General features: G+C 38.0%; 1 protein-coding gene across 1 annotated transcript; it reads left to right on the plus strand.

The window, feature by feature from the left end:
• Positions 1-44: 44 nt before the first annotated feature.
• Positions 45-27,950, plus strand: Zscan12 (zinc finger and SCAN domain containing 12). The gene is made up of 6 exons (XM_078020426.1): positions 45-791; positions 1,224-1,701; positions 6,633-6,723; positions 9,250-9,612; positions 14,397-15,183; positions 22,419-27,950. Exons 2-6 carry the CDS (start codon positions 1,285-1,287, stop codon positions 22,537-22,539), a joined length of 1,779 nt encoding a protein of 592 aa, XP_077876552.1. The 5' UTR covers positions 45-791; positions 1,224-1,284; the 3' UTR covers positions 22,540-27,950.

A 27,950-nucleotide genomic window follows, 5' to 3' on the forward strand; every position in this document is an offset into this window, starting at 1 on the left:
CAGAGCCAGCCGGCCCTCCATACGCAGGGGCCTTTGTAAGTTGCCATTGGTGGGCTCTGGGTGTCGTAGAGTGTCGAGTACTCAGCCCTTCGCTCCCGAGGAGGACGTCCTCTGCTGGCCCCCTGGGGGCAGGGTGGGCAGACGTGTGCTCCTGAAGTAACTGGAGAGGTGGCGGAGTTGGGATGGGGGGATTGTTACGTTTCCTCGGCGTGGGCGGCTCAAGCTCGGCTCCTGCTGTTGCGTAGGCCGGAACCTCCTCCGCCTCGGCGGCCGGCGGCCGGGTGGCGAGCCTATCTAATACAATACCTCAGGGTCGTTCTGCCGGCCCTTGTACAGATCTGAGCCGAGGATGAAGGAGCTGTCCCCGGCAGCGAAGCTGAGCCGGGCTGTACTTTCCGAGTTTGTCTCAAGGCCTCCTGAGGCACTGTGTCCTCGGTTCGGCGCTTCGCAACATTTCTGGACACTCTTGGGTTACAGACGCTGGTCCGCGGCATAGAACGCTTTTCTGAGTTTACCTTTCCTTAGAATACATAAATCGAGGGTATAAGAAAGCTTTAAAGGGTAATCTCTCCAGCCTTTTCACTTAATAAATGAAGAATGAAGTGCAGAGTAAGTCCCGGATGAAGTAATATCCTGCGAATGCGCTGCTTTTATGATTTTATGGTTTCCACCAGACATCAGACATTTTAAAATCCTAGAAAAACAACTGATCAAGTCTGTTGTGGTGGCTTATGTAATTCCAGCGACTTGGAGGCTGAGGCAAGAGGATCCCAAGTCTGTGGCCTGTCTGGGTAATTTAACGAGACCTTGTTTCAAAAAAGGCAGCTGTGGGGGCCGCCTGGGGTTGTACCAATGGGTAAGGTGACCCTGGGTTCAATCCCTACTGCAGCTAAATAAATAAATAAAGCAAGTAATCAAGTGTATCCCAACTTAAAAAAAAAATCTGCTTTTTTAAATGTTAGTTTTATTCCACTTAATTGTCCTTTAAAAAATGTTTCCTATAAGTCTTACTCCTCCTTTCTTAAAAGTCCTGAAACAACTTGGCAAGTTTCCGGTAGTCTTTCATTTAGTCTATTCCTAAGGATTTTCTATCCAAGCACATATTTCCCCGAGTATAAGTAAATTAACCTGGAAGCAGGCTTTCATGAATCATACTTAAATTTTTAATATTGGCAGTCATTGTGTAGTGTAAGTTGTGTTCATAGTGATGGCTTATTCTTCAGGTCCATTCAGGAAGAACTTTTCCAGGAGAGATCTTACTGATAGAGCTTTTGCACAGCTATAATGTCATCTACTTGGAATATCCAGGCCAAAAAGGACCAGGAAGAACTTCTGGAAGTAAAGATAGAGGACCAGGAGGAGGAAGAGAATAAATATACCTCCAGACAGGATGAGAGCCTTCAAAAGAACAACACTCATAGCAGAGAGGTCTTTCGACAATACTTCAGGCAGTTCTGCTACCAGGAAACATCTGGACCTCGGGAAGCTTTGAGCCGACTCTGGGAGCTTTGCCATCAATGGCTGAGGCCAGAGACTCACACCAAAGAACAGATCCTGGAGCTGCTGGTGCTGGAGCAGTTCCTGACCATCCTACCTGAGGAACTTCAAGCCTGGGTACAAGAGCAGCATCCAGAGAGTGGAGAGGAGGTGGTGAATGTGCTGGAAGATTTAGAGAAAGAGCTAAATGAACCAGGTTATCAGGTAAGAAAAAAGATGTGATTTTTGTTTGAGAAAAGGTAAATTGTGCTGGTTGCAGGCAAATACCTGTAAGCTCAGCTATTTGGGAGGCTGAGGCAAGAGGATGACAAATTCAAGCCAAACTGGGCAATATAACAAGACATGGTCTTAAAATAAAAAATTAAAAGTTCTGGGGATGTAACTCATGGTATAGCACCTCTGGGTTCAACCCCCAGTACCAAAAAAAAAAAACAAAAAACCCCAAAATATGTATTCTAGATCAAAGTGAAGTGTGGCATTGTTTCACAAAGCATCTTGACACTTTGGTGCATCAGAAAGTGATATGAATTTCATGGAAAATTGGTTAATGTCATCTTAGTTTATTTATGCCTTTTCTGTAGAGCGTTTTTATATTTCTATGTTCTGTACTTAACTAAAAATTTCTATTTGATGAACATACTGCTCAACTTAGAAACAAGACTTCTAATATAGAGAGAGTATTAAAGAGTAGAGGGAGAAGCTGTTAGGTAGCAAGGTAGAAAGCAGCCTCTTGAAAGAGGTGTTCCATACAAAATAAATAAAAAATGTGGTTTAAGCATGATATATGCATGTGTGGAAATATCATAGTGAATCTACTTATTTGTACAATTAATGTTATTGAATAATTAAAAAAAACAAAACTTGTAATAATTAAGAAATTGTCATATGGTTTTGTAAATATAGCCACTGCTCTGATTCTCCATTATAACATGAAAAGATGGAGAAATAAAAATCACCATGCCTGAAGAATGAGATATAGGAACAGAATGAAAAATTAGGAGAGAAGGGCAAGGTGAGGGATCCTTGTTTCTCTGAATAGTAAAAAGCCCAATTATGTTGGAAAGGTGAGTTGTGAGTGAAAGAGTTGAGATAATTAAGGATATTGACTATCTGTCTCTAAATTTAGATTTTTCTTATGTAGGACAGAGGATAGGCTCTAAACCTTTTCTCCTTGAGTCTAAGTGAGATTTATTACTAAAAAAATAATTAAAAAAAGAGATAAAAGAGAACCAAATTATTTAGCTCTTACTTGTTTTGAGACAAGTTCTCACTAAGTTGCTGAGGCTGGCCTTGAATTTGTAGTCCTCCTGCCTCAGTCTCCAGAGTGGTTTTTGTTTTCTTTTAATGATGATATAAGACTGAGATTCTCAACCAGTGGTAATTTTATGCTCCAGAGGGTATTTGGTAATATCTTGGGAAATTTTTGGTTGTCATAACCTGTCACTAAGTTCCTGGGGCTGGCCTTGAAATTGCAATCCTCCTGCCTCAGCCTCGTAAGTAATTGGGCTTACAGGTTGTGGGCACACAGTAGGTAGGGGGCAGGGAATGATGTGGAGCATCTTAACACACAGAAAAATCCCAGACAACAATGAATTATGAGACCCGCATGTCAATAGAGCAAAAGTTATGAAACCTTAAAATAAAAAGTGTGAAATAGATAATAAAACAAGTGTAACTTAGCATTAGGGTATAAGGTAGAGAAGAAAGAAATATGTGGCAGAAAGAGATAAATTTGAATAGCATCATGAAAATGTGACTAGAAAGGATGAGGCATGTTTTATGTAAGAATTTAATGGAAATGATGACAGATAAGATTTATAAAGAAGGAAAAGGCAATGGACAGCTCTTTACTGAGTAGTCTGTTCTGGGCTCAGCACTAGGGATTTGAAGTTTGAAAGAGTAATGTGATGAAGACACTCTGAGAGTTAAAAGACTTAAAAGAGATCATTCAGCAGGTATTTACTAAATACCTTTTGGTAGTATGTACTGTTTTAGATATTGGGAATATAGCAGTGAACAAAGCACAGAAGATTGCTGCTCTTATGTAAATTCTAGTATTACAGAGAAACATGATAAAAAAATCAATAAAAATGTTAGATGGTGATAAATTCTTTTAAAAACAACAAAAATAGAGCAGAGAAAAGGAATAGTGAAGGAACTGAGGATTGCTATTTTTAATAAATGGGTTAGGAAAGGTTTTCAGGTAAGTGGACATTTTTATAGTAGACATTTAGTGCATTCAGGCAGTGGAAATAGTACATGGATATGTCTTTTTTTTTTTTTTAAACTACTGGGGATTGACCCAAGGACACTTAACACTGAACCAAGTCCCTAGTCCTTATTTATTTTGAGACAGGGTTTTGCTAAGTTGCTTAGGATCTTGCTAAGTTGCTGAGGCTGGCCTTGAACTTGTGATCCTCCTGCTTCAGCCTCCTGAGATGCAAGGATAACAGGCATGAACCACCATGCCTGGATACATGGATAAGTCTTAAAGTATGCTTGTCATGGTAGAGATAGGCTTTGCTGGGGGATAGTTGAAAAATACTTACAAGGAAATTATATCATGTAGTGACTTGTAGACCATTATAAAGACTGGATTTTATTCAGAGATGGCACATCATTGGAGGGTTTTGAGCAGAAAAGAGATACAATTTGACTTAAATTTTAAAATAATCACTCTGGCTGCTATATGGAGAAAGTTCTGTGGTGGGGGTGGAAAGATATATAGGTCAAAGGTAGAATTACAGAAACCATTTTAGGAGGATAAAGGTATAGTCATAATCTAGGCAAGAGATATTGGTGAAACGAACTAGGATAGTAGAGTGGAAGTAATAAGATGTGATTGGATTCTAGATATATTTTTAAAAGTAGACTTTGACAGAATTTGTTTTACTATAGGATTTGGAATGTAAGAGTAAGTTAAGAATTATGCCAGAGATACTGTTGTTGTTTATCTGAAAAGGAAGGATACAGAGATGAACAGAGATTACGAAGGCTGAGAGAGAAGTAGATTTGAAGTTAAAGGACAAATCCAGAGTTCATTTCTGGACATGATGATTTTGAAATTCCTATTAAAATTCAAGTGGAAAAGTTGAGCAAGCAATTGAATAAAACAAGTTGGAATTCAGTGCAGGGGTCTGTGCTAGAAAAACAATTGGAACTTCTCAAAATGTGGGTTGTATATAAAGACATAAGATAGAGCCAGGCATACTATAATCCCAGTGACTTGGAAGACTGACACAAAAGGATCACAAGTTCAAGACCAGTTTCAGCAACTTAGTGAGAGCCTTCCTCAAAATAAAAAATTAAAAGGGCTATCGATGTAGCTCAGTGGTTTATCACTTCTGGATTTAATCTCTAGTACCAAAAACTTAAAATAAAAAATAAAAAGGCTGGGGATGTAGTTCAGTGGTAGAGCACTTCTGGGTTCAATTCCTAATACTATAAAAAGCAAACAAACACAAAACTCTGAAAGCATTCCTGGGACAGCTAACGAAGACCTACCAAGAGACCCAGGGATAGAAGGCACAGCTTACCATATTGGCCTTCCTCTACTTCCTTTTCTCAAAATTTGAAGTATCAGAATATCTTTTGCTGTACATCTGAGGTAGTATTCTGTTAACTCTGGCTCCTATTCTGAAGACAAGTTACAAAATGAAACTAGGACAGGGAAATAGAAGCAGTATAGGTGATTTTTTAAAATGTAATTAATTTAAACATTGAAAAGAATGGAGCAGTAATTTGATGGCCTGTGATATGCTAAGGCCTATACTAAGTGCTTTATATACATGGTGGTGTATAATCTCAGAGAAAGTAAATAACTAGGCCAAGATCACAGAACTAATAAACTAAGAAACAGAATACTGATTGCAAATCCCTGCTTTTCATAGTACCATGCTAGGGAAAACTATTATTGTGATATTCAAGAGGGAAATGGGACCATGGAGAAATGGGAGCCCCAGAGAGGCTGAAATTGCTAAAGTAGTGTTAATCGGAGGAACAAAGGTTAGAGGGAAGCAGAAAGAGCAAAAGTAGAGATGTGAGTGTTGAAAACAGAAGATATTTTCTCAAAATAGAAAAGAAAAAGAAATGTATGAGGGTATAGATAAACATGTAAAGGATAGTGCTGGGGGCATAGTTCAGTGGTAGAATGCCTGCCTAGAATACAAAAGCCCCTGGGTTTAATCCCCAGCCCTGGAGTGGTGGTGGTTCTGCAATGATAGATGATTTTGAGATAATTGTGATCTTGGATAAATAAAAGATAAGGTAATCTTCTTTGAGAGAAATGGAAAGGAACCTCAAAAGGACAAATACCACTGGGAATAGCTTCTATAATTAATATGAAAGAGATTTCTTACATTTCTCCTTCCTTCTTTCACTTTCTTTTATCCCTTTTTTCGTCTCCTCCTTTTTCTTCCTCCTCCTTTCTCTTCTCCCTTTCTTTCTTTCTTTCTTTCTTTCTTTCTTTCTTTCTTTCTTTCTTTCTTTCTTTCTTTCTTTCCTTCTTTCTCTCTCTCTCTCTCTCTCTCTCTCTCTCTCTCTCTCTCTCTTTCTTTCTTTCTTTCTTTCTTTCTTTCTTCCTTTTTCCCTTTCCCTTCCCCTTCCCCTTCCCTTCTTTCCTCTTTTTGGTGAGGGTTTTGCTATGTTCTCCAGGCTGGCCTCCAAGTGATCCTCCAACCTTAGTCTCTCAAGTACTTGAGAATACAGGCTCCTACAACTCTACCTGGTACTGCCTTTCTTTTTAAATAATTTCTCCACATTACTCCCTTTATTATTCCCCTTTCCTTTATGTTTTATTTTATTTTCTCCTAAGTTCTGTCTTTTTCCCTCTTTGCTGCCTCTTTCTTCTCTCCTTTGTTTTTTCTTTTTCTCCTTTCTTTTTTTGAGCACAAAAAAAGCAGTAAAAGTGGTACAATCTTTAGCAGTTAGTAATATGGGAAATTACTCTAGTCTGGAAAGGACAGTTATGAAGAGGAGGTGATATTTACATTGGCATTGAAGAATGGATATAATTATGGCAAACTGCTATCTGGGAAAAAGGTCATTTCATTTCAGTTTTCAGCAAGCTAGGTTCCACTGCTAAGAACAGTATGCTCTTTTATTTTCTGCATTTATCTATTATCTCATTTCCTCAGGCTTCAGGAACAGAAGAAGAACCCAGTGTGTCCCTCCAGGCTATGAAAATCCAGTGTGAATCTCCAGAACTTGAAGCTCAAGAGAAGCAAGGTAATAAAGGAAGACCCATTTTGAGAGAAGAGGAAAGGGAGGGTTAACACAGGATATTTGGGCTCTTTTGTATTTAACACTGTTTCTGATCAGAAAATCCCTCCAGGAATCTGATGCTCATGGATAGACTCTCAGCCAGGTTTCTCATTCTTCAATTGTCTTTTCTAAATTCCAACTGTATTTTATTTGAGATGACTTAACTTAGACTTTCTGATAGTTATCTTCCTTTATATTGACTTCTTTGCTCTTTCTAGTCTTGGTTCTACTAAGCAATACCACTCTCTTCCACTTGGACTATATCCTTCCTTCTTTAGTAGATAAGCCTTTGCTGCATCTAATTCTCAGATGATTCAAGAAAAAAATGTGTACCCATTAAGAGAAGGAATAATAAAGCAAATGTGACAAAATGGTAAAGGTTGGTGAGTGGATGAAAAATCTTTTTACCATCTTTATTTTTTCTTTCTCTGTATTCTTTCTTTTTCACTTAATTTTTTTTTAGTTGTACAGGGACAGAATGCCTTTATTTATTTGTTAATTTTTATGTGATGATGAGGATCAAATCCAGTGCCTCACACATGCTAGGCAAGTGCTTTGTCACTGAGTTACAGCCCCTGCCCGTCACTTAATTTTTTTAAATGGGTAAAAATTTTTAAATAGGTAAAAATAGCTTAAAAATAAAGATGTAAAAAAAAATTATCCATTGCTGTTCAGTTTCCCTAGTCATCTAGTTTCCTCTCTCAACTCTGAAATAAATTGTCACTATTATTAGTTTCTTGTTTATATTATATTTTTCATATTGAAACAAATATTGTTTCCTCTCTTTATCACTAAGATGTTAGACTCCTACATTTTTAATTTTTTGTACCAGGGATTGAACTCAGGGTTTCTTGCCACTGAGCCACATCCCCAGCCCTATTTTTGTATTTTATTTAGAGGCAGGGTCTCACTGCATTGCTTAGCGCCTTGCCATTGCTGAGGCTGGCTTTGAATTAGCAATCCTCCTGTCTCAGCCTCCCAATCCACTGGGATTACAGGCGTGTGCTGTAAGACTGGAAAACACCACACCACAAGACACAGATTACCAAAGAGGTTTCCACTTTATTACAAAAGGCTGTGTGTTTATATAGGTCTGAGGAGAGGTCGCAGGGCTGAGGTAGATAACAAGTCGCCCGTTTATTGGCAAGCTCTTCCATATGTCAGTTCTGGAGCCCAAGAAGTGAATTCTAATTGGGGCTAAGGCTTCCCACCAGCCGGGTTTGAACATTGGTGCCAGCGGGAACTTTCGCGCCAGTGAAAGAAACAAAGAGGAGAAAGAGGGTCGTTAGACGCCATGCTGGGATTTTTCTCTGGGGTGCTGCTGCCGTTATATGTTTATCCAACATGTGCCACCATGCCTGGCTTTTTTTTTTATTATAAGGAAAAAAACACAATTAAATTAGCCAGTCTCCTACTGGCGACATTTGTGTCTAGTGTCTCACAATAGCAAACAATGCTTCAATAACTAACTATGTGTATATCTGTAGTATAAATTACTATTATGTGGAAACACTATGTCAAAAATTATAACTGTAGGCCTAGGGTTGTAGCTCAGTGGTAGAGCCCTTGCCTGGCATGTGTGAGGTACTGGGTTTGATCCGCAGCACCACATAAAAATAAATAAATAAATAAAATAAAGATAGTGTGTCCATCTACAACTAAAAAGAATAAAAAAAAAAAAAAAAAAAAAAAAAAAAAACTAATGCTGCCTTAGCCCATGCCTGTAATCCCAGTGTCTTGGAAGTCTGAGACAGGAGGATCACAAGTTCAAAGCCAGCCTCAGCAAAAGCAAGGTGCTAAGCAACTCTATGAGACCCTATCTCTAAATAAAATAAAAAATAGAGCTGGGGATGTCTCAATGGTCAAGTACCCCTGAGTTCAATCCCAGGTACCCCCACCCCCCCCAAAAATTATAACTGTTGTAATTTTGATGGATATTATGAAATTATCCTCCTAAAAGGTTTGTATCAACTTATGCTCCTGACTATATGTGATTTCCACTTTGTTAGCACAGTATTAAACCAAACTGATTAGTCAAATCTGATAGGTGAAAAAATATATCTCAGTATTAAATTTACTTTTCTCTGATGATGAAGTAGAACATCTTTTCTTATGTTTATGAGTTATTGTATTTTCTTTCTTGGAAACCATCAGTTTTCCTTTTGCCTTGTTTTCTAATGGATTATTGATTTCTTTCATATTTCATGGAGTGCTTTATATATTTGACCCTTTCTGTGTGCATGCGTGCATATGTGTGTGTAGTACTAGAGATTGAACTTAGGGCCTTATGTATGCTAGGCCTTATGTGAGCTACCCTAGCCCCCTTTCTATTTTCTAATGCCATTTTATAGTCATGCACAAATTCTAGGTTCTTGAGTGTTTTTCATATGAATAATTTAATGTTGTCTAATGAAGTTATTGTTTACTATCACTGTTACTATTTACTATCACTATTTATATCAATATTACTATTTATTATCCTTTTTTTAGTTTCAGATATTAAGACTGAAAATGAGTACAGGAATTTAACTCCAAAACAAAAAGTTCCTGAAGGAATGAAACCATGTGGGAATGTGTCTAGCAGATTTGAAAATGATATAAACCAGTCTGCTAAGTGTGGAGAAACTCAAAATTCAGAAGAATCTTCTGGATGCTCCAGGGAACATAAACAACCTACATGTGATGAAAATGGAGTGAGTTCGACTGAGAACTCAGATCATGCTGAAAAGAGAACCTGTCCAAGAGAAAAATCTTATGAATGTAATGACTGTGGAAAAACTTTTAATCAGCAGTCATGCCTCATAGAACATAAGAGGATTCATACTGGTGACAGGCCCTACAAGTGTGAGGAATGTGTGTTGAGAGCCACAGCCAAAGGGGCCCCAGCAAACTTATATCAATTCTATCCAAATGCATATTTTCCATATATGTTTCAATGATTTTTAATGCCTTTCTTGCTTCAGGCGTTAACATTCGGGGTGAATTTGGATCTGATGGACCTTTTAGGATATCAAATAAAGGTCCCAATTCTCCTGTTGGAATACCTAGATAAGGCCTTATCCAATTTATGTCTCCTAATAACTTTTGAAAGTCATTAAGTGATTTGAGTTGATCTACTCGTATTTGAATTTTTGGTGGACGGACCATGGTTGAGGATAATAGAACTCCTAAATAATTAATTGGAAAATTTAATTGCACTTTATCTATTGCTATCTCTAGATTATAATTTTTTAATAAGTTTGTAAGTGTGGCATAACATTCTAGCAATGTGTTTTTAGCTTTGTGTGCCAATAACACATCATCCATATAGTGAAATATTTGTAGTTCAGGATTTTGATTTCTAAGTGGCTGGATTACTTTGTTAACATAAATTTGACACATAGTTGGGCTGTTAGCCATCCCTTGAGGGAGTACTTTCCATTCATATCTCTGATCAGGACCTTCATGATTTAGTGCAGGGATAGTAAATGCAAAACGTGGACTATCCTCAGGATGAATTGGAATTGAAAAAAAACAATCTTTAATATCTATAACTAAAACATACCAAGTTTTTGGCAAAGCAGACAATTGAGGAATCCCCGATTGAGCAGGTCCCATAATGACCATTTCATTGTTAATGGCTCTTAAATCTTGCAGTAATCTCCATTTACCAGATTTCTTTTTGATGACAAAAATGGGAGTATTATGGGGAGATACAGAAGGTTGTATATGTCCTTCCGCTAATTGTTGTTTGACCAGATCATGGGCTACTTGTGTCTTTTCTTTAGTCAAGGGCCACTGAGGAACCCATACTGGTCTTTCTGATTTCCATGTAATTTTTATTGTCTCAGTGGCCCTTTGTGAAAATCCAACCCATGTCTGTCTGTTCCTTGATCTATTTGTATTGGTGCTGCTATACATTGTTCTTGTCTTTCTAATCTTTTTCCTTTCCTAAAACCTTGTCTAGCCATAATAGTGGGTGCATTTTGATTGATATTATTTGTTAATGTCAAACCTAATTGATCTAAGACATCTCGTCCCCATAAATTTACGGGAAGATGATCCAATACATATGGCTGTATAGTTCCTTCACATCCTTCAGGATCCTTCCAATCTAATAGCATTGCACTTCTATCGGGATTAGTCGCCACTCCTAGGCCTCGAAGCGATTGAGTGGCTTGTTGTAATGGCCAATGTTTTGGCCATTCTTGACGAGAGATGATGCTAAGATCTGCACCTGTATCCAGTAGCCCATTAAATTCATGTCCTTGAATATTTAGTTTTAGCATGGGGCGAGAATCTAAATTTAAAGAAAGCATAGCCCAATCTACACCTGTGGAGCCTAATCCCTTGGAACCTCTTTCTACAACATGACTGGAAAATTTATCATGTAGGCTTGGTATTATTAGTAACTGTGCTATTCTATCTCCTGGTGAAATTACTGATATACCCTTTGGAGAACTGGCTATAATTTTTATTTCACCTTCATAATTGGAATCAATTACCCCAGGACTTATCAAAAGTCCTTTTAGAGTAGAAGAGCTGCGTCCCAATAATAAGCCTACTGTTCCTTTGGGAAGAGGTCCTTTTACCCCTGTGGGAATGATTTGAACTCCCATCTCTGGAGTTAGTACTGATTTGGTGGAGGCGCAGATGTCCAACCCTGCGCTCCCTCTGGTTTGTCTGATGAGGGATCTGATGTGCTGGGCACTACCCTGATGGGGTTGCTGGGGTTGCTGGGTTCCTCCAGTGCTCCGTATATTTGTGGTTTGGGGCCCCGGAGCATTGGGGCCCCCTGTCCATTTTTTGGCAACGGAGCCTGATGCCTTTGTCCACGATATTGTGGATAAACACCTTGTCCTTGTTCGTTTTTTGATAATGGAGTACCCTCTATGGCGGTTTGAGGACGGTATTCATTAGCCCAATATAATGGAGTACCCTCTATGGTGGTTTGAGAACGGCATTCATTAGCCCAATGTCTCCCTCTACGGCATCGTGGGCAAATACCCGGTATTCTACTTGTTTGATACCTAGTTTTGTTAAACCCTCCTCCTATGGGGCAATTCCTTTTAAAATGTCCTGTTTGTTGACAATTGTAGCATGTTCTTGGCCTGGCATCTAAAGCCTGTTTTACTGCAGCTGCCACAATTTGCCCTTGTTCATTAATGTCTCTGGCATCCAAAACCTGTTTTACTGCAGCTGCCACAATTTGCCCTTGTTCATTAATGTCTCTGGCATCTAAAGCCTGTTTTACTGCAGCTGCCACAATTTGCCCTTGTTCATTAATGTCTCTGGCATCTAAAGCTTGTTTTACTGCAGCTGCCACAATTTGCCCTTGTTCATTAATGTCTCTACATAATTTAATATATGTGTTTAAATCTTCCTGTTTCCATGGTCTAATGATATCTCTACACCAACGATTCGCTTGGTCATAAGCCAGTTGTTTTATAAATGGCATTGCTTGTTCTGTATTCCCAAAAACTCTGGTAGCTGTTTGAATAAGCCTATCTACAAATTCAGCGTAAGGTTCATTAGCTCCTTGTATTATCTTAGATAATTGACCTTGTAAACCTCCAGGTTCTTGTAAAGACTTCCATGCCCTAACTGCATCTACAGCAATTTGTAAATATACACCAGGATCATATGCAAGTTGTTGCTGCCGATCCTCATAAGGTCCCTTTCCTAACAACATATCTAGATTTCTCTGAGGATAACCAGCTGCTGCATTTCGACTAGCCGTCTCCTTGCAAAATTCCTCATTGGCAACCTTCCATAACAGGTATTGTCCTCCATTTAGCACAGCTTTACACAAACTAGCCCAATCTGCTGGCGTCATGCTTAAGTTGGTAATGGATTCGACCAAGCTTACAGTGAAGGGTGCTTGAGGACCATAGGTTGCTACAGCCTCTTTTAGCTCCTTCACTGATTTGAAATTTAAACCCTGGATTTAGCTCAAATCCATAATAGCTGATATCCAAAACTCCAATTTGGCTATCCTTACATCTGCGACAGAACCAGGATGCTTTTTTCAATATCTATTTTATTATTGCCCTTTCCCATATCATGAAGTTCTATTTTATTTTTTTGAGCTCATACAGACCTAGGTTAATGTTTTGCTGATCAGTTCTATTTTTTTTTGACTATAGAGTTTTTAAACATTGCAATAGAGATTTTACCTGTAAAAAGTTATAAGGCCTTTACTATTATGTTATGTGTTGTATGTATTATATTATGTGTGCACACTTGTGTTTTGTGTTATATGTTTGAATTTATGTATGTCCAATGTACGTATTTCCATATATCATATATGATGAGCGCTCATGAAAAGATGGATCCAAATATTTTTTTTTATTCACGTGATTTAAATGGTTTAATTTAAATTGGGTAAATAACTGTTAAGAATTGTTTTAATATGTAAACAAAAAAGGAGGTTAACAGATCTGTTTGTTTACTCTCACCTTTCGTTTTCATTATATTTAATAATTCTCTTCACTATAATGTAAATTGTTAAGAAAATTGTTTTCTTTTAGTGCCTTCTGAAATGTTACCTAATTTTTTCTTTAGCCATTATTGCCAGAATTTCTATCTTCATCCCAGTGCCGATGAAGATAATATAAATTGTTAAGAAAATTGTTTTCTTTTAGTGTCTTCTGGAATGTTACCTAATTTTTTCTTTAGTCATTATTGCCAGAATTCCTATCTTCATCCCTGTGCCGGTGAAGACAAAGAAAAAACTAATCTACAGTTTCTGCAATAGCCATCACTGAACTGCTTACAGAACTTGCACTGAACTGCTTACAGAACTATGTGTCATTTGTATGCATTGTGAACTATCTGTTGGTGCAGCGACTTGTGGTAGTGTTGGGGTATTTTTGCTGATGATATCATCGGTGGTACAATTTTCCCAAAAGGAGCCGTCAATTGACTTGGTATATCTTCCTCCCTTCTGCTTGTCATGATCATTCAGCTAAAATTTGGGGGTCAACAGAGGTGAGGCAAAGAACCTCACCCCCCCCCCCCCGCTGAGACCTCTCCACAGGTGTGGCTGTACTGGACCGGTAGTCAATGACGGGTAAGATCCAATTACAATGGTACCAACCTAAGACAGGAGGCTGACGCCCTGAGGTCAGCTCATCCGAAGACGGGTAAGGACCATATGTATTGGACAACCTAAGGCAGGCACGGTCCATAAGCCACATGCTTGTTGTTTAAACAGAGAGGGGGAGATGTTGAGAGCCACAGCCAAAGGGGCCCCAGCAAACTTCCAGCTGCCAGCAAGCTTCAGACTGCCCCAGCAACATCTAGCTGATTGGCTCCTCTGCGGTGATGTTCATTGGGCTGTTTCCCTGCCCTTCAGACTGCCAGCTGATGATTGGCTCACAGCTGCCCCAGCAACATCTAGCTGATTGGCTCCTCCACGGAGCTGCTCATTGGGTGACTTCTTTGGCTCTGCCCACGCAACCCAGCCAATCGGCCTCAAGAGGAGGAGGATTGTGGGAGGTTGAGAGGCTGGTGTGGGGGAGAGAGGCTTGTGGAAGCCGGTGGTGGCAGTTGGGCTCTGAGGGTTTTTCCCTGGAGCTGTTTTGTTTGGCGTTTGTAGTTCTAAAAATAAAGTTAGTTTCTTTTTGACAAGTGGCTCCTGATTTGTGCCAAGCCAGACTTCGGCAAATGTGGAAAAACCTTTCATGGGAGAACTGTACTTATTCGACACAAAATAATACATACTGGAGAGAAACCATATAAGTGTAATGAGTGTGGCAGAGCCTTTGGACGGTGGTCAGCTCTTAATCAACATCAGAGACTTCACTCTGGAGAAAAACACTATCACTGTAATGAATGTGGCAAAGCTTTTAGCCAGAAAGCAGGCCTCTTTCACCATCTCAAGAGTCACACAAGAGACAAACCTTATCAGTGTCCTCAGTGTAATAAAAGTTTTAGTCGACGTTCCATACTCATTCAGCATCAAGGAGTTCACACTGGTGCGAAGCCCTATGAGTGCAATGAGTGTGGAAAAGCTTTTGTTTATAACTCATCCCTTGTTTCCCATCAGGAGATCCACCACAAAGAAAAATGCTATCAGTGCAAAGAATGTGGGAAATCCTTCAGTCAGAGTGGCCTTATTCAACATCAGAGAATCCACACTGGGGAGAAGCCATTTAAGTGTGATGTATGTCAAAAAGCCTTTATTCAAAGGACAAGTCTTATAGAGAATCAGCGAATTCACACTGGAGAAAGACCCTATAAATGTGATAAATATGGGAAGGCTTTTACTCAAAGATCAGTCCTCACAGAACATCAGAGAATCCACACTGGAGAGAGGCCCTATAAGTGTGATGAATGTGGAAATACCTTACGAGGAATCACCAGCCTCATTCAACATCAGAGAATCCACACTGGGGAGAAACCCTACCAATGTGATGAGTGTGGCAAATCCTTCAGGCAGAGGTCAGATCTTAGCAAACACCAGAGAATCCATAATAGAGGTGGTCTCTGTAAGTGTAAAGAGTGTGGGGAATCATTCAGTCAGAAGTCAGCTCTTACACAACATCAGACTATCCATAAAAGAGGAAAATCTGTTTCTTTGTGATGGCTGCAGAGAAGCCATCTCACAAAGTGCAGGATGGTGAGAAATACCAGCTTTTGTAATGATTTGGGGTGAAACTTCAATTACTGTTGGTATAAGAAAACCTCAGTTATTTAATGAGAACCCACTGTGTGCTGCTCTTTATGTTAGGTACTTTGGAGAACAAGAAGCACAACAGCAGATTCCTTTTTTCTGAAAGTTTACAACACAGTTTGGGATATGTAAAACCCACATATTGAATTAAATGAGACTACAGAGTCATATATTTCATGCTCAACATGGTTTAAAGTACTACTTGGTAAGTGCTCTAAATTATGAAGGACAGATTACTTCTGCCTAGACTACTCAGGAAAGAATTTATTGAAAATGAGGGTTTAGTGGGAAGATATGGAAGGCAAAAGGGAGAAAATATTTAGGCAAAACAGATAAAAGCAGAGGTAAATGTGCAGTGGTTTCGAAGCATCAATGATGAGACTAGCCAATCTTAGAGAGTTCATTAAACTTGGGCAATTGATGGCATTAAATTGGAAACAACTTGGGAAAAAGTTGTTAGACTTTAGACTGGCAGGGCTAAAATATCCATAATTTCATACAATAGCTCTATGCTTTGACACAGAGCACTTTTCTCAATTTAATTCCATAAGCACCTCTTTAAATCAGTTATTCTTCATTTTAAAAATGAGTATCCTCTTCCTAATAGAGATAGTGACATAGTTATAATAAAGAAAAGATCAACAGCTTAATTATTGCTTTTTGACTGCTAGTCCTGTCCATTATTACTAGTGAATCACTGAATTTGATTAACATCAGAATCACTTGTGCAGTTTATTTTAAATGACTGGGGTATAGCTCATGGTAGAGTGCTTGCTTAGCATGAGTGAGGCCATGGGTTTGATCCCCGGCATTGGGTGAAAAAATATCATGGCTCTGAAGTTTTAAGTGGGCATGGTGACATATGCTTATAGTCCTAGCTACTAGGAAGGCTGAGGTAGCAGAATTGCTTAAGCTCAGGAGTTGGACCACCAGTCTGGGCAATATAGCAAGACCTCATCTCAAAATAAAATAATAAATACTACTTTAAAAAATAATAAAATGTGTTGAGTCCTACTCACAGATATAGTACTTCATTAGGTCTAGGATAGGAATTGCATATCTTCATTTTATAGCTCCATAGTCACCTAACCTATTCTAAATTGGGAAAGTTTGCCTTAAATCACTACTATACCTTCATGGTTTGTCTATGAAGTGAAAAAAACTGAATATAGTCTTTTAGAGGGTCACTGATTTTTAGCATAAGGAAATTCTTATAGGGAACAATTGCCACCAGCTTTTTAGAATGAACAGGGAATTAGACTACTGTCATGCCTCCAAAGTAGTTTCAAGATGGCTTTTCCATCCCTTTGAAAGTAAATGTTTCCAAAAAAGAGACCTACATTTTAAGGCTCTCAAGGGTCTTCTGAGTGCAAGGCCCTGTTTGTTTTATTACTTACAGAGGTATACTGGTATTCTTTTACTTTAAATCTTCCTTTGTTTCCCAGTTCTGTCAGTATCATTATGTTCTGAATTCTTGAGAACTGGTTATGATTTTATGTTTTTTATCCCTTTTTGAGGCCCAACGATAAGTGATAATGATATTCATATAATATATTAATATAATTAATGATATTAATATAACTATAATTTAGGCATATATTAAATTGGCTTTTGGGATTGGAATATATGTGATTATTTCTGAAAAACACTACTCGGCTAACAACAGAAAAGCAGATGAATTGTTGAAAAACAACTCTTTTGTAACTTGAGATAGCTTATTTACACCACTATTAGAGCTATACATGTAAGGCAGAGGCAACCAAGATTAGAAACTGTTTTTCTCTTCTGGGGAACAAACAAGAATCCCAGATTGAGCCAGAGAGTTGTGTAGCTATAAGTTTGTGAAGCTTATTCCCTACCTAAGCTTCCCTGCTTCCTATTTCTTACTCTTATGTCACTCTTCTTGTTGGAGGGGACTTTACTTATTGATGAGGACCTTTATGAATATTCCTCCTTACCATGATTATGTTGTCCGTATTCCTCATCTAATCTGATTTCATAGATTTGTTATCCAAACTAAAATTACTCTTTACTGTAACTTCATAGGCTTTCTCTTTAAATTGACTGTTCACTGAAATGTAAATGTTATTTTAAACTTGCTTCCTAGTCCTCTCAATACTTTTATTTGGCAATCTTCCAGCTCATTTTCTGCTTAGCATGTACTGTCTATACACAAAAGTTCCTCTATTTGCCTTTCTGAAAATTAGAGCTCTTAAACACTTAATATAAAGGGACCATAAAGACCCAGAATAATAGAATGTGCCTGTTATATAGAAAGATACTGTTCATAACTTGATTGATAATATGGGTTTTTTGTTCTAGTTGTTTCTTGTGCAATCAGAGTATCCCAAAAAAGGTGAAAGGGTATGGAATTTTCAGGTAGGCATCAAAAGGGATAAAATTAGTTATTCAGGATAATATAATGGAATTATTAATTACTATTTGGAGCTAAATTGGTGACATGGAAGGCCCTGAGAGCCAAATGGAAGACATGCCTTGTTAGATGTGGAAATGGAGTGCCCCATTGGGTAATGCAGTGAGCAGAGAATGCCTTTTGATGATCAAGAATACATCTTAATGGCTGGGCACAGTGGTGCACATCTGTAATCCCAGTGGCTGGGGAGGCTGAGGCAGGAGGATTGTGAGTTCAAAGCTAGCCTTAGCAAAAGTGAGACGCTAAGCAATTCAGTGAGACTGTCTCTAAATAAAATACAAAATAGGGCTGGGGATGTGGCTCAGTGGTTGAGTGCCCCTGAGTGCAATTTCTGGTACCACTCTCCACCTCCCCAAAAGAATACATCTTAATGGATATGAGATAGATGTGTTGTGACAATGACAGGATCTAGGAAATCAAGGACCTTTGAAGCATCTTATTATCTATATATGCTATGAGATAATCAATAATACTAGGAAGCAGGAAGGAAAGGAAGAATGTGAAATGAAACAGGTCCAAGGTTAGACGTAATGGCAGTTAATAGTAGTAGCACAACAACCAGGTAGAAAAGTAACTGGTGTAAAACTTAAATGATGAATCATGAAAGCAGTGGTTTATAATAAGGATAAAATTGACTTTCTTTTTTAATTAATTTGAAGTAGATTGATTCAGGTGTTAAAGGTAGAAAGCATCTGGAGAAGTTGGGAAAGCCAGGTTTCCAGAGCAATAAAAAGTGAAGTTAAAAATGGACTGTGGGGGCTGGGGTTGTGCTCAGAGATGGAGCACTCGCCTAGCATGTGTGAGGCACTGGGTTCAATCCTCAGCACCATATAAATAAATTGTGTCCACCTATAACTTAAAAATAAATATTAAAAAAATGACTGTGGATGACACAATAACCTAACAATTAGGTAGTGGAAAGAGATTGAAAAGGGAAGAAGAATGCTTCTCAAAAAATAATTGTATAAAGAGGTTTCTGGAATTTGAAATATGAGATAAAACTAATGAAGGAGAGTGGGAATGAGCAGGACTCTGAACTGAGAAGTCTCAACTGTATGGTGAGGACAAGTAGAGAGCACTGTAGGATATAAGAGCTTAAAAAAGTTCTGCACTCCTGTTCTCAGTTTAGAAGTTGCCTCTTTTGCTAATAATATCAGTAGGTAGCGTTATTATAGGCAAAACAAAGTTTAATTATTGGCTATCTTCTGGAATTGAAAAAAAGGATTTATTAACAATAATACATAACATCTCTGAACTGCTTATTAATGGCCAGATATTACTAAATACTTAACATTATTTTTATATGGGAAATGAAAATGAAATAAATGAATTAAAGTTGCTCAAGGTCATACAGTAAATGATGGGACCAAGATTTGAATATAAGCAGCCCTGTTCTAGAGCCCACATTTTTTTCCCCCTCATAGTGATTAAACCCAGGGCGCTTTAGTTCTGAACTGCATTCCAGTCCATTTTATTTTAAATTTTGAGACAGAGTCTTGCTAATTTGTTCAGGGCCTTGCTAAATTGTTGAGGCTGGCCTTGAATTTCTGAGTCCTCCTGCTTTAGCCTCCTGAATCACTGAGATTACAGGTGTGTAAAATGGCACCCAGCTAGAGCCCACAGTTTTAACCTCTGTGAGATAATTTTTTGTTTTCAGTTAAACAAACCACCTATTGCTATGGTATTCAGTGTCTTGAGTAATAACTGGTAGAAATTTTTCATCACCCATCATTATTCTGAAAAATACTTTGGAAACCCTAAAATCTGGAATACAAACACCTCAGGTTATAATGTCACCACTTCTCTGCATACAAATCTTGGATGAGATTTGGGCATTGTAAACATCAGCCTCAGCTTTTGGATCAACTTCTTAACTTAGAACCATAATTCAATTTCTACATGTTTCTCACAGAATAAGGGACATTTGGTTGTCTTCTTTAATACAAATCATAAAGATTTAGATGTGTTAATAATCTGTTCATGGTCCTATCTTTGAGGGTTTTTAAAAGTGATCTGATATTTGAAGGCACTTCATGGATTTAGAAATAAAAGACAATTATATAGTACACAAAATAGTTTTTGTTTGCTTAAGATCTGCCTTTTTTATGGTTCAAATGGTGCCCCTGCTGAATCCACAAGGCCATAATTTATTTGAGCAACAAATGCCTGTTCATCCTAAGGAAAATCATTTGATAGCCTTTAGTTGAGTCTCTTTGCAACTTTCATCATTTCTCAAAGAAAAGTTCTCATTTCACAGTCCTTCCAACATCTAATTTTTAAGGATTTCTTTGGATCATCTCTCCTTCCATATGTTTCTGGGTATAATTGGTAAGGAGTCCTTGTAATTTCTTGTACATATGTAATATTTCTGCATGTCACACATTTATTAAAAGAATATATGTATGATTATATCAATTGTTTTTATTGTATATATTAGATATAATTTGATTTTATGTATGCAATTTGATTTTTATAAAGCAAACCATGATGTGTTTTAAACTCGGTTATCTCCGTAGCTCACATTGTAAGACGATCATTAAGAGCCTGCAGTTTTTCTTTGATTTGGTTGACTCTTTTCAAAAGAGTTATTACAAAAGACTTTATGCGTTGGAAGCCCATCAGTCAAGGTTCCCAGAACTTCCATCCATCCATCCATCCGAGTTCCTTATCTCTAGGAAATGTCTGTTTGCTCTTGCCAGTTATCTTCCTGAGGCCAAAGGACCTGCCCTTTGGTGTTGCCAAGGAGGACTCCTAAGTGGAGGACATTTTTAGCCTCTGATTTAAAATTAAATCTTCATTATTTTTAAGATTGGCTTGCATTCCTTTTTTGATCTAATGCCTTTGTTCTGCCTACTTCAGTGGGAAGTAGGAACAGGGGTGAAGCAGTTTAGAGACTCCACAGCTTGTAACCAATTTTCCTACATATTCTTAAAGCAGAGTTTAAGCAGAGTTCTAGAAGATGTTGCCGGGATTCGATTCTCAACAGTGGCTTTGGGCAAACAGTTTAACCTGTTGTGCTGCACAGTTACCTCAGAGATGAAAGGGTGGCAATAAAAGTATCTGCCTAATTGGGTAATTGTGTAGATTAAATGAGTTAAATATAAGGTACTTGGTACACATTAAATGCATTATAACTATTTGCTACTGTGCCGGCTGTAGATGCCCTATGCCCATGTCAAAAGTGACCTGTAACCATGCAAGTTTCCCTAGACTCTGGCAAAGTCCGCTTAGCCCTAGGAGAAAAGCTCCCACCCACTTCAATTTTACTTTCTTCCCTTGGGAACTGCTGAACAGCACAGAACAAAATAGCACCAAAGCCGGAACACAGACTTCTTTGTCTTTTATCTCCTAGTTATCAGAGATAGCTAGTAGTCCACGGTTCCCGCCGCCTTTCGTTTTTTTGAGTTCTAGTTACGTTTTCTAGCAGGAAGACCCAACCTCGGCGGGGCTGCATTACAGAGGCCCCTGGGGTTACGTGATTGTGCAGCGGAAAGCCGCGCTGCTCAGTTAGAGCGGAGTACGGCCGGGCAACCACAGAGACGAGAAAACCTCCAGAATCCTAGAGGAGCCCGAATGCTGTCGTGGTTCATTAGAGCAGCAAGACCTAGAAAGACTATCCCCTCTGACCTTTAGTGAACCGTTGGGGGTTCCGGTGGTATTATGTTCGTGGATCTCGCATTCAAACTCTGTGTCCGATTCAGCACTTTATAGACTCCGGAGAGATTAGTCCTGATCATTGAGAGGTGCTAGGGAGGGTTAAGAATGGTTTCCAAGTTTTGAGGTCTCAGGATATGGGGACTGTTGAAAAAAAGAGGAATGCCTGTCTTCTTGGTTTGATACAAGGAAAGGAGGGTTTATTGGAGGGAAATGATGTGATTCAATAGTACATCAGTTGACCCTTGAGTACAAAGAAAGAATGCATTCCAACAGTTGTGGGGCTTTGAGTAAATTGTTTAATCTGCAGGGTGTGTGTCATTCATCTGTTAGTGGAATATAATAGTAACTACTTGAATGACTAGATTCATAGTACACTTTGTTTTGCAGTGCTGGGGATCAAACCCAAAGGCTGTGTGCATGCTAGGCAAGTGCTTTACCACCAAGCTACACCTCCAGCCCTCATAACCTACTTTAAATAAATACTTGCTGCTGTTATCTTTTTTCTGATGTTCTTTTCTCTGCCATTTTTATGAGATTCTACTTCCTAAGGGAGAAAGGGTCCTAGACTTTGTCTCAAGCCTTATTTACATAAACATTTAAGAAATAAAAGAAGGGCTGAGCGCTTGCCTGGCTCGTGTGAGGCACTGGGTTTGATCCTTAGCACCACGTAAAAATAAATAATGGCATTCTGTCCATCTTTTGAGTTCAAAAACTTTAAAAAAAATTTAAAAAGTAAAAGACAAGCAGATTAGATAATAATTTGCAAAGTCACTCCCACATACTCTCTCCTTATTTAGCTTTTGACACAAAGTTCCATCCAAAGTACATTGTCCAGGTGAGTGAATTTTTGGGTAAAAGCTAAGCAAAATATAAAAAGTGCCTTTTAACTTTTTTTTTTTTTTAACGTCTCAGGAAGAAGAGTGGCTACAAGGAAATACTTCTGAAAAATCAGTGTGAACCACAAGCTGCTGTGAATCTTCTCCTCAACTCTCTCATTCCAGAATGGCAATTCTCTTCTAGGAAAGATCTCTAATAATGACTGATGGTAGAGGAAGAGGACTGTTCTCAGGACCAAGAAGCAGGTTGCAAAGAAGTCATAGATATTTCTTCAAACTTTAAGTTTTTACTACCAGAAGATAAATATCTGGACCTAAAGGGCAGTCAGAGGGAAAATAAATACCAACAGGGGAAATAAATACCAATGAGCAGTACTGGAACAAGTCCTGACCCTTGCTTGGGGAACTACAGACCTAGGTAGTATAATGTCCAGAATGTGGAAAGGAGGTATCAGCTGGATGAAGTGAAGAGACATCTTGAATGAAGGACTAACCACAAGTGGGAAGGGTTGGGAGGCTCATTTATGGCTTTACTAGTGAAAGGCTTTGGGAATAGCACAGAAAGCAACAAAACTGAACTTTGGGATTTTACCAGCATCCCCTCATGGGTTTTAATTCCCCCTAGTATTCATGGAAACTTTTCTTCTTTTTTTATTTTTTATTTTTTTGAACCTTCTTCTATGTTGAGGTTTTGTTTGCTGTTCTTACATAAGAGTTTAAAAAAAAAATTTCAAAAAAGTTTTCCAAGACCATCTTCATCTCATTGCCAATAGATCCAGGCTAAAGGATAGAAAAAGATATATTTTGGCAGAGATAGTACTTTGGAATCAAAGTACAACTAAGACACTGTGTTAGTTTAACTCTGAGCTTTATCGCCTTTTGATATAGAAAGTGGATGAGAAAGGGTCTCTGGAGAGAAAACCAGACAACCTCAGAGAAGCTATTCCAAACTTTTAGTAGTATCCTGTTCCTTAAAACTTTGCTGGGCGTTGTGGTGTATGCTTTTAATCCTAGCAACTCAGGGGTCTCAGTTTATAGCAACCTCAACAATTTAGCAAGGCAATTTAGCAACATAAAAATATCTTGTCTCAAAAAATAAAAAGGGTTTGGGCTGCAGTTGTGGCTCAGCGGTAGAGTGCTTGCCTAGTATGTTTGAGGCCCTGAGTTCAATCCTCAGCACCACATAAAAATAAATAAAGGTATTGTGTCCAAGTACAACTAAAAAATAAATATTTTTTTAAAAAGAGGATTAGGGATGTGGCTCAGTGGTTAAGTGCCCCTGGGTTCAATCCCTGGTACCAAAGCCAAATAAACAATAACTCCAAAAAACTTACATCTACCCAGCTTATTATTATCTACTTAATTCTTGTAACTCAGCCATATTTGTGAGTTTGAAGGGTAGAGGTTTGAGGTTATTTTTTTTTTTAACCTATTCAACTTCTTTAGTTTTAAAACTGTTTGTTTCTTATGTTTTAAGGTTGGATATTATCTCAAAAATTATTTTCCCCCTGTAAATTTTCTAGCTTACTATATTTCCCCATGTCACATTAGTAGTATGGATTTCAAAACTGGTTTTTGTCTCAAGTACATATGCCAATGTTTATTGATCCATTTAAGTACTTATTGAGCATTTCATAGGTCTACAGGAGTGGACTAGATAATATCAATCAGTAGGTATAAATAGTCCTTACAACTATCCTTAGCATATTAAACTTTATCTTGGTTTCATAATATTCTATGTTTCTTAGCTCTGGATTCAGAGTGAATCACTTATGTTTTTTAATTATACCTTCCTGATTCTTTTTCACATTTTGTGAGAAAAATTTCCATGTTCTTCTAGACTCAGTCTGTCTATCTTTTATCAAACTGGTCCTTTACATAACTTCTTGGGCATGTCACAAAATTGAGATACCAATTCAGAAATTTAGAATAGGTATGTACTCCAGAATTTTATTTTTATCACTGTTCCTGATCATCTCATTATCTCAGAAGAGACAAACAACATTTGAATTGTTTATTTTTAAGATGTTATAACTGAGAATGAAAATAAGGTCTTGGTCCCAAGTTTCTGTAGAACCACAACATCAGTGTAAAAAGTAGTAAAAACTTTAGTTATTGGTGAGTCATTACTCACACCAGGGAGTCCACAGTGGAAAGAATTGTCTTTTGAGATCAATGAATTTTAAAAGGCTTTTGTTTATAATGGGTCCCTCTTTTACTATCAGGAGATCCAACACAAGGTAAATCAGAGTAAAGAATGTGGGAAAGCTTTCAGCCATAGTGACCTTATTTGATGTCAAAGAAGCCACATGTATCAATGTGATAACTGTGAGGCAGCCTTTATACAGCAAGGAAACCTTAGAAAACCTTATGTGAAGAATGTAAGAAGACCTCTACCCAAAGTCAGGACTCACTGCACCATGGAGTCTACACAGGAAAGAGATTTTACATACATAAATATGGAATCATCTGCCATGAGTTTGTGTTGAGTATGGAAAGGTTTTCAGACAAAGTTTGGATCTTGGAAAACAAATTCATATTAGACTCTGAGGATTGTAAAAAGTTGTACGGGCAGAGGTCAACTTCAACAGCAGTGTCTCCACAACACTAGAAAGTTAATTAATGTAAATGGGCACATTATTTGTGGAATGGTAGTCTAAACTGCTCATTTTAGCCAGTAAAGTCATTAAATTATGACTCAGATTTTTAAAAATGAGGTCAGAAGTTCTTTTTCCCTTTTCCCAGAGGTATCTATGTATGTAAACAACCAGGACTTTTGAAATAAGCTTTAAATCTGCAACCCTGAACTTGTGATCTGCCTCCTAGATGATTTATATATGTGTTGGAGAGTATGTTATTTCCCCATGCCTGCTCTATCTTTTAACTCATTCAGCAAACAGGGACAACAGTATTTCTGTCTATTATTGACTGTGAATACATGTTTTCTTTATGAGCTAAATAGGTTTACATAGGTATCCTAAGACATTCTTAAAAAATCACATTTTGACCTTTCAGTAAAAGAACCACATTATTGAATTATTGGGCCCTTTCATAAATTTGGGACTGCTTCATTTTCTCCAACAGAAGGTCATGCAGGTATCCTTCAGAAAGTACTTTTTTTTCAATATAGAAATAGATCTGGTTATGATGGCTCACACCTGTAATCCCAGCTACTTAGGACGCTGAGGCAGGAGGATCACAAATTTTAGACCAGCCTGGGCAATGGAGCAAAACTGCCTCAAAATAAAAAATACATAAGTGCTGGGAATATAGCACTTTGATAAGAGAACTTTCCTAGCATGCCTGAGGCCCTGGGTTTAATTCCTAATACTTAAAAAGTTACTTGACAATAGCCTACTGAAAGATAATGATAGATATTTTCCCTTAATAACACAAAATATAATATTATAAGGAATAATACTTTAAAGTAACTTGATTATTATCCTTTTCAGTTCTAAAATCTACAGACTGAAAAGAGTCCTCAGAAGCTGTCCTTCAACCAATTAGTAGTGTATAGCCTAATTTCCACTTATGCAGCATGAAGTGTGGGAGGCCAACCTTACAGGTGACTGAGTTACACTTCCCAGCTGGGCGCTGAGGCGCTCAGTCACAGAAATGGGTGTATCTTGCTAGAGCCCCATGGGTGAACCTATGCTCACCTGTTCCTTTGTAATATAACCCCTTGCCCTGTTTAGGATAGAATCTTCCATGGAAGTGCCTGTGTGTGTCCCCTTCTCTTACTGTGCCCTTGGGTGTGGCCTACCCAGGTGTCAGTCAACCTGCTGACAGTGGACATCATGAAGACAGACTCAGCCCCCTGAAACCTGACCCCTTGCCTCATTTGAATAGCTTCTCCTCAATAAAAGGGGTCAGCGCGTGCTCTCCCTCGCTCTCTTTCTGCAGACCCTTAAGGTCAGAGGAGCCGTCACAGCGACCCCAAAGAAAAAGGTATTTGTGTCTCTTATATGGTTATTTCGTGCAGTCCAGTTAGCCCAGTTTAACTAGAGTGACCCCTGAGCCTTTTAGTCACGAGAACAGAAACCCAGCAATGAAATGTACATGTTTTATAGATCACTAAATATAGAAAGCATGTATTGCAAAATTTTGCAGTGATGATTCTAGAATCCTGGGTTTGTATCTGCTGCATATCTCTAAATGTTTTGCTTTGGTTAGTCTCTATTTTGCAAAATGGCCTGCCTTCTGTTAAAGGTTTTTCTAGTCTTTAATATGGAAATCACATTTCCCCCCTTAACTTTATATAAAAAGATTTACTAATATTGAGATAATCTTGCAATTCTGGAATAAATTCTTAATGTGTTAATGAGTTGTAAATATATGTACATTTTCTTCAATATTCATGTGAAATTGGTCCATAATTTTCTTTTTTAAATACTTTTTCAAGATTTAGCTTTCATTCTTTTACTTGAATCTTAAAAAGAATTCAGTTTTTGTTCATTTTAAATGCTCTAGAACAATTTATGAAGGAATCCATAAGAAACCCTCTGGACCGGGTTCTTTTTTGAGGGATAGTGATTTCTTCTGTTTGTTTATCCACCCCCCTCCCCCCAAGAAAATGGTCTGGTTGGGCTTTGTATTTATAATATGCATATAGGGAAGAGGGCCCATTTTGTTAATCTTTGCCTAGGAAATTACCCATTACATTCAGATTTTCAAGTTAACTTGCCTGAATTTGCAATGTAATTGGTATGACTTATTTTTATTTTATTATTTATTTATTTACTTTGCAGTTCTAGGGATCAGACCCAGAGCCTTGCAAATTCTAGGCAAGCACTCTTCCATGGGCTTCAGTCCAGCCTATGTGTGACTTTTAAACAGCTTTACTGAGGCAAAATGATACACAGTGAACTGTACAAATACAAATATACAGTTTGATAAGTTTTAAAGTGTACAACTGTAAAACAGCTACCACAGTTAATATAATGAATGTATCTGCACCCAAAAAAATCTCTCCTCACATTCCCTTGATAATTCCTCCCAACCTTACTTGCTATTCCCATCTCCATGCAATCTCTGCTCTGCCTTACGTTGCTATAAATTTAGTTTTTACTTTCTATGAATGGACTCAACAGTATGTTCTCTTTTGGGGGGTTTGGGGATCTGCTTCTTTAATTTAACATGGTTATTTTGTGATTCATGTTGCATGAATCAATAATTTATTCTTTTCTAAACTAAGTATGTCACTAAACTAGTTTGAGCTCTAATTCCTCAATTGTAAACAGATTACAATCCCAAAACTTATAAATAAATACAGGCAACTAACTAGTACAATGCCTGGCATATAGAGAATACTTACCAATACCTGCCTCTTTATCTGCTTTCCTTACTTAATTAGACATCTAACAGCACTCAACTTCAGCAGTGACCATTTCTTTATATTTTACCTGAAGGCCAAATGAATCAAATCCGCCCTCTACCATTGTTCTGGTTGGGTCCTTTAGTCACAGTGGCAAAAAAGCTGACTAAAACAAGGTGTGAAGATGGGTATGGTGGTGCATGTTTATAATCCCAGGTGGCTGAGGGAGGAGGATCATAAGTTTGAGCCCAGCCTCAATAACTTAAAAGTGTGTGTTTCAAAATTAAAAATAAA

This window comes from Ictidomys tridecemlineatus, chromosome 8, assembly GCF_052094955.1.
Source record: "Ictidomys tridecemlineatus isolate mIctTri1 chromosome 8, mIctTri1.hap1, whole genome shotgun sequence".
Taxonomy (NCBI): domain Eukaryota; kingdom Metazoa; phylum Chordata; class Mammalia; order Rodentia; family Sciuridae; genus Ictidomys; species Ictidomys tridecemlineatus.

What these genes read in the sequence shown, in the direction of transcription:
- Zscan12 (XM_078020426.1), top strand. Translation starts at nt 1,285, where the DNA reads ATGTCATCTACTTGGAATATCCAGGCCAAAAAGGACCAGGAAGAACTT. An exon ending in TAAATGAACCAGGTTATCAG is followed by an intron (nt 1,702 to 6,632) that starts GTAAGAAAAAAG and finishes TCATTTCCTCAG; the next exon opens with GCTTCAGGAACAGAAGAAGA. An exon ending in GCCCTACAAGTGTGAGGAAT is followed by an intron (nt 9,613 to 14,396) that starts GTGTGTTGAGAG and finishes GTGCCAAGCCAG; the next exon opens with ACTTCGGCAAATGTGGAAAA.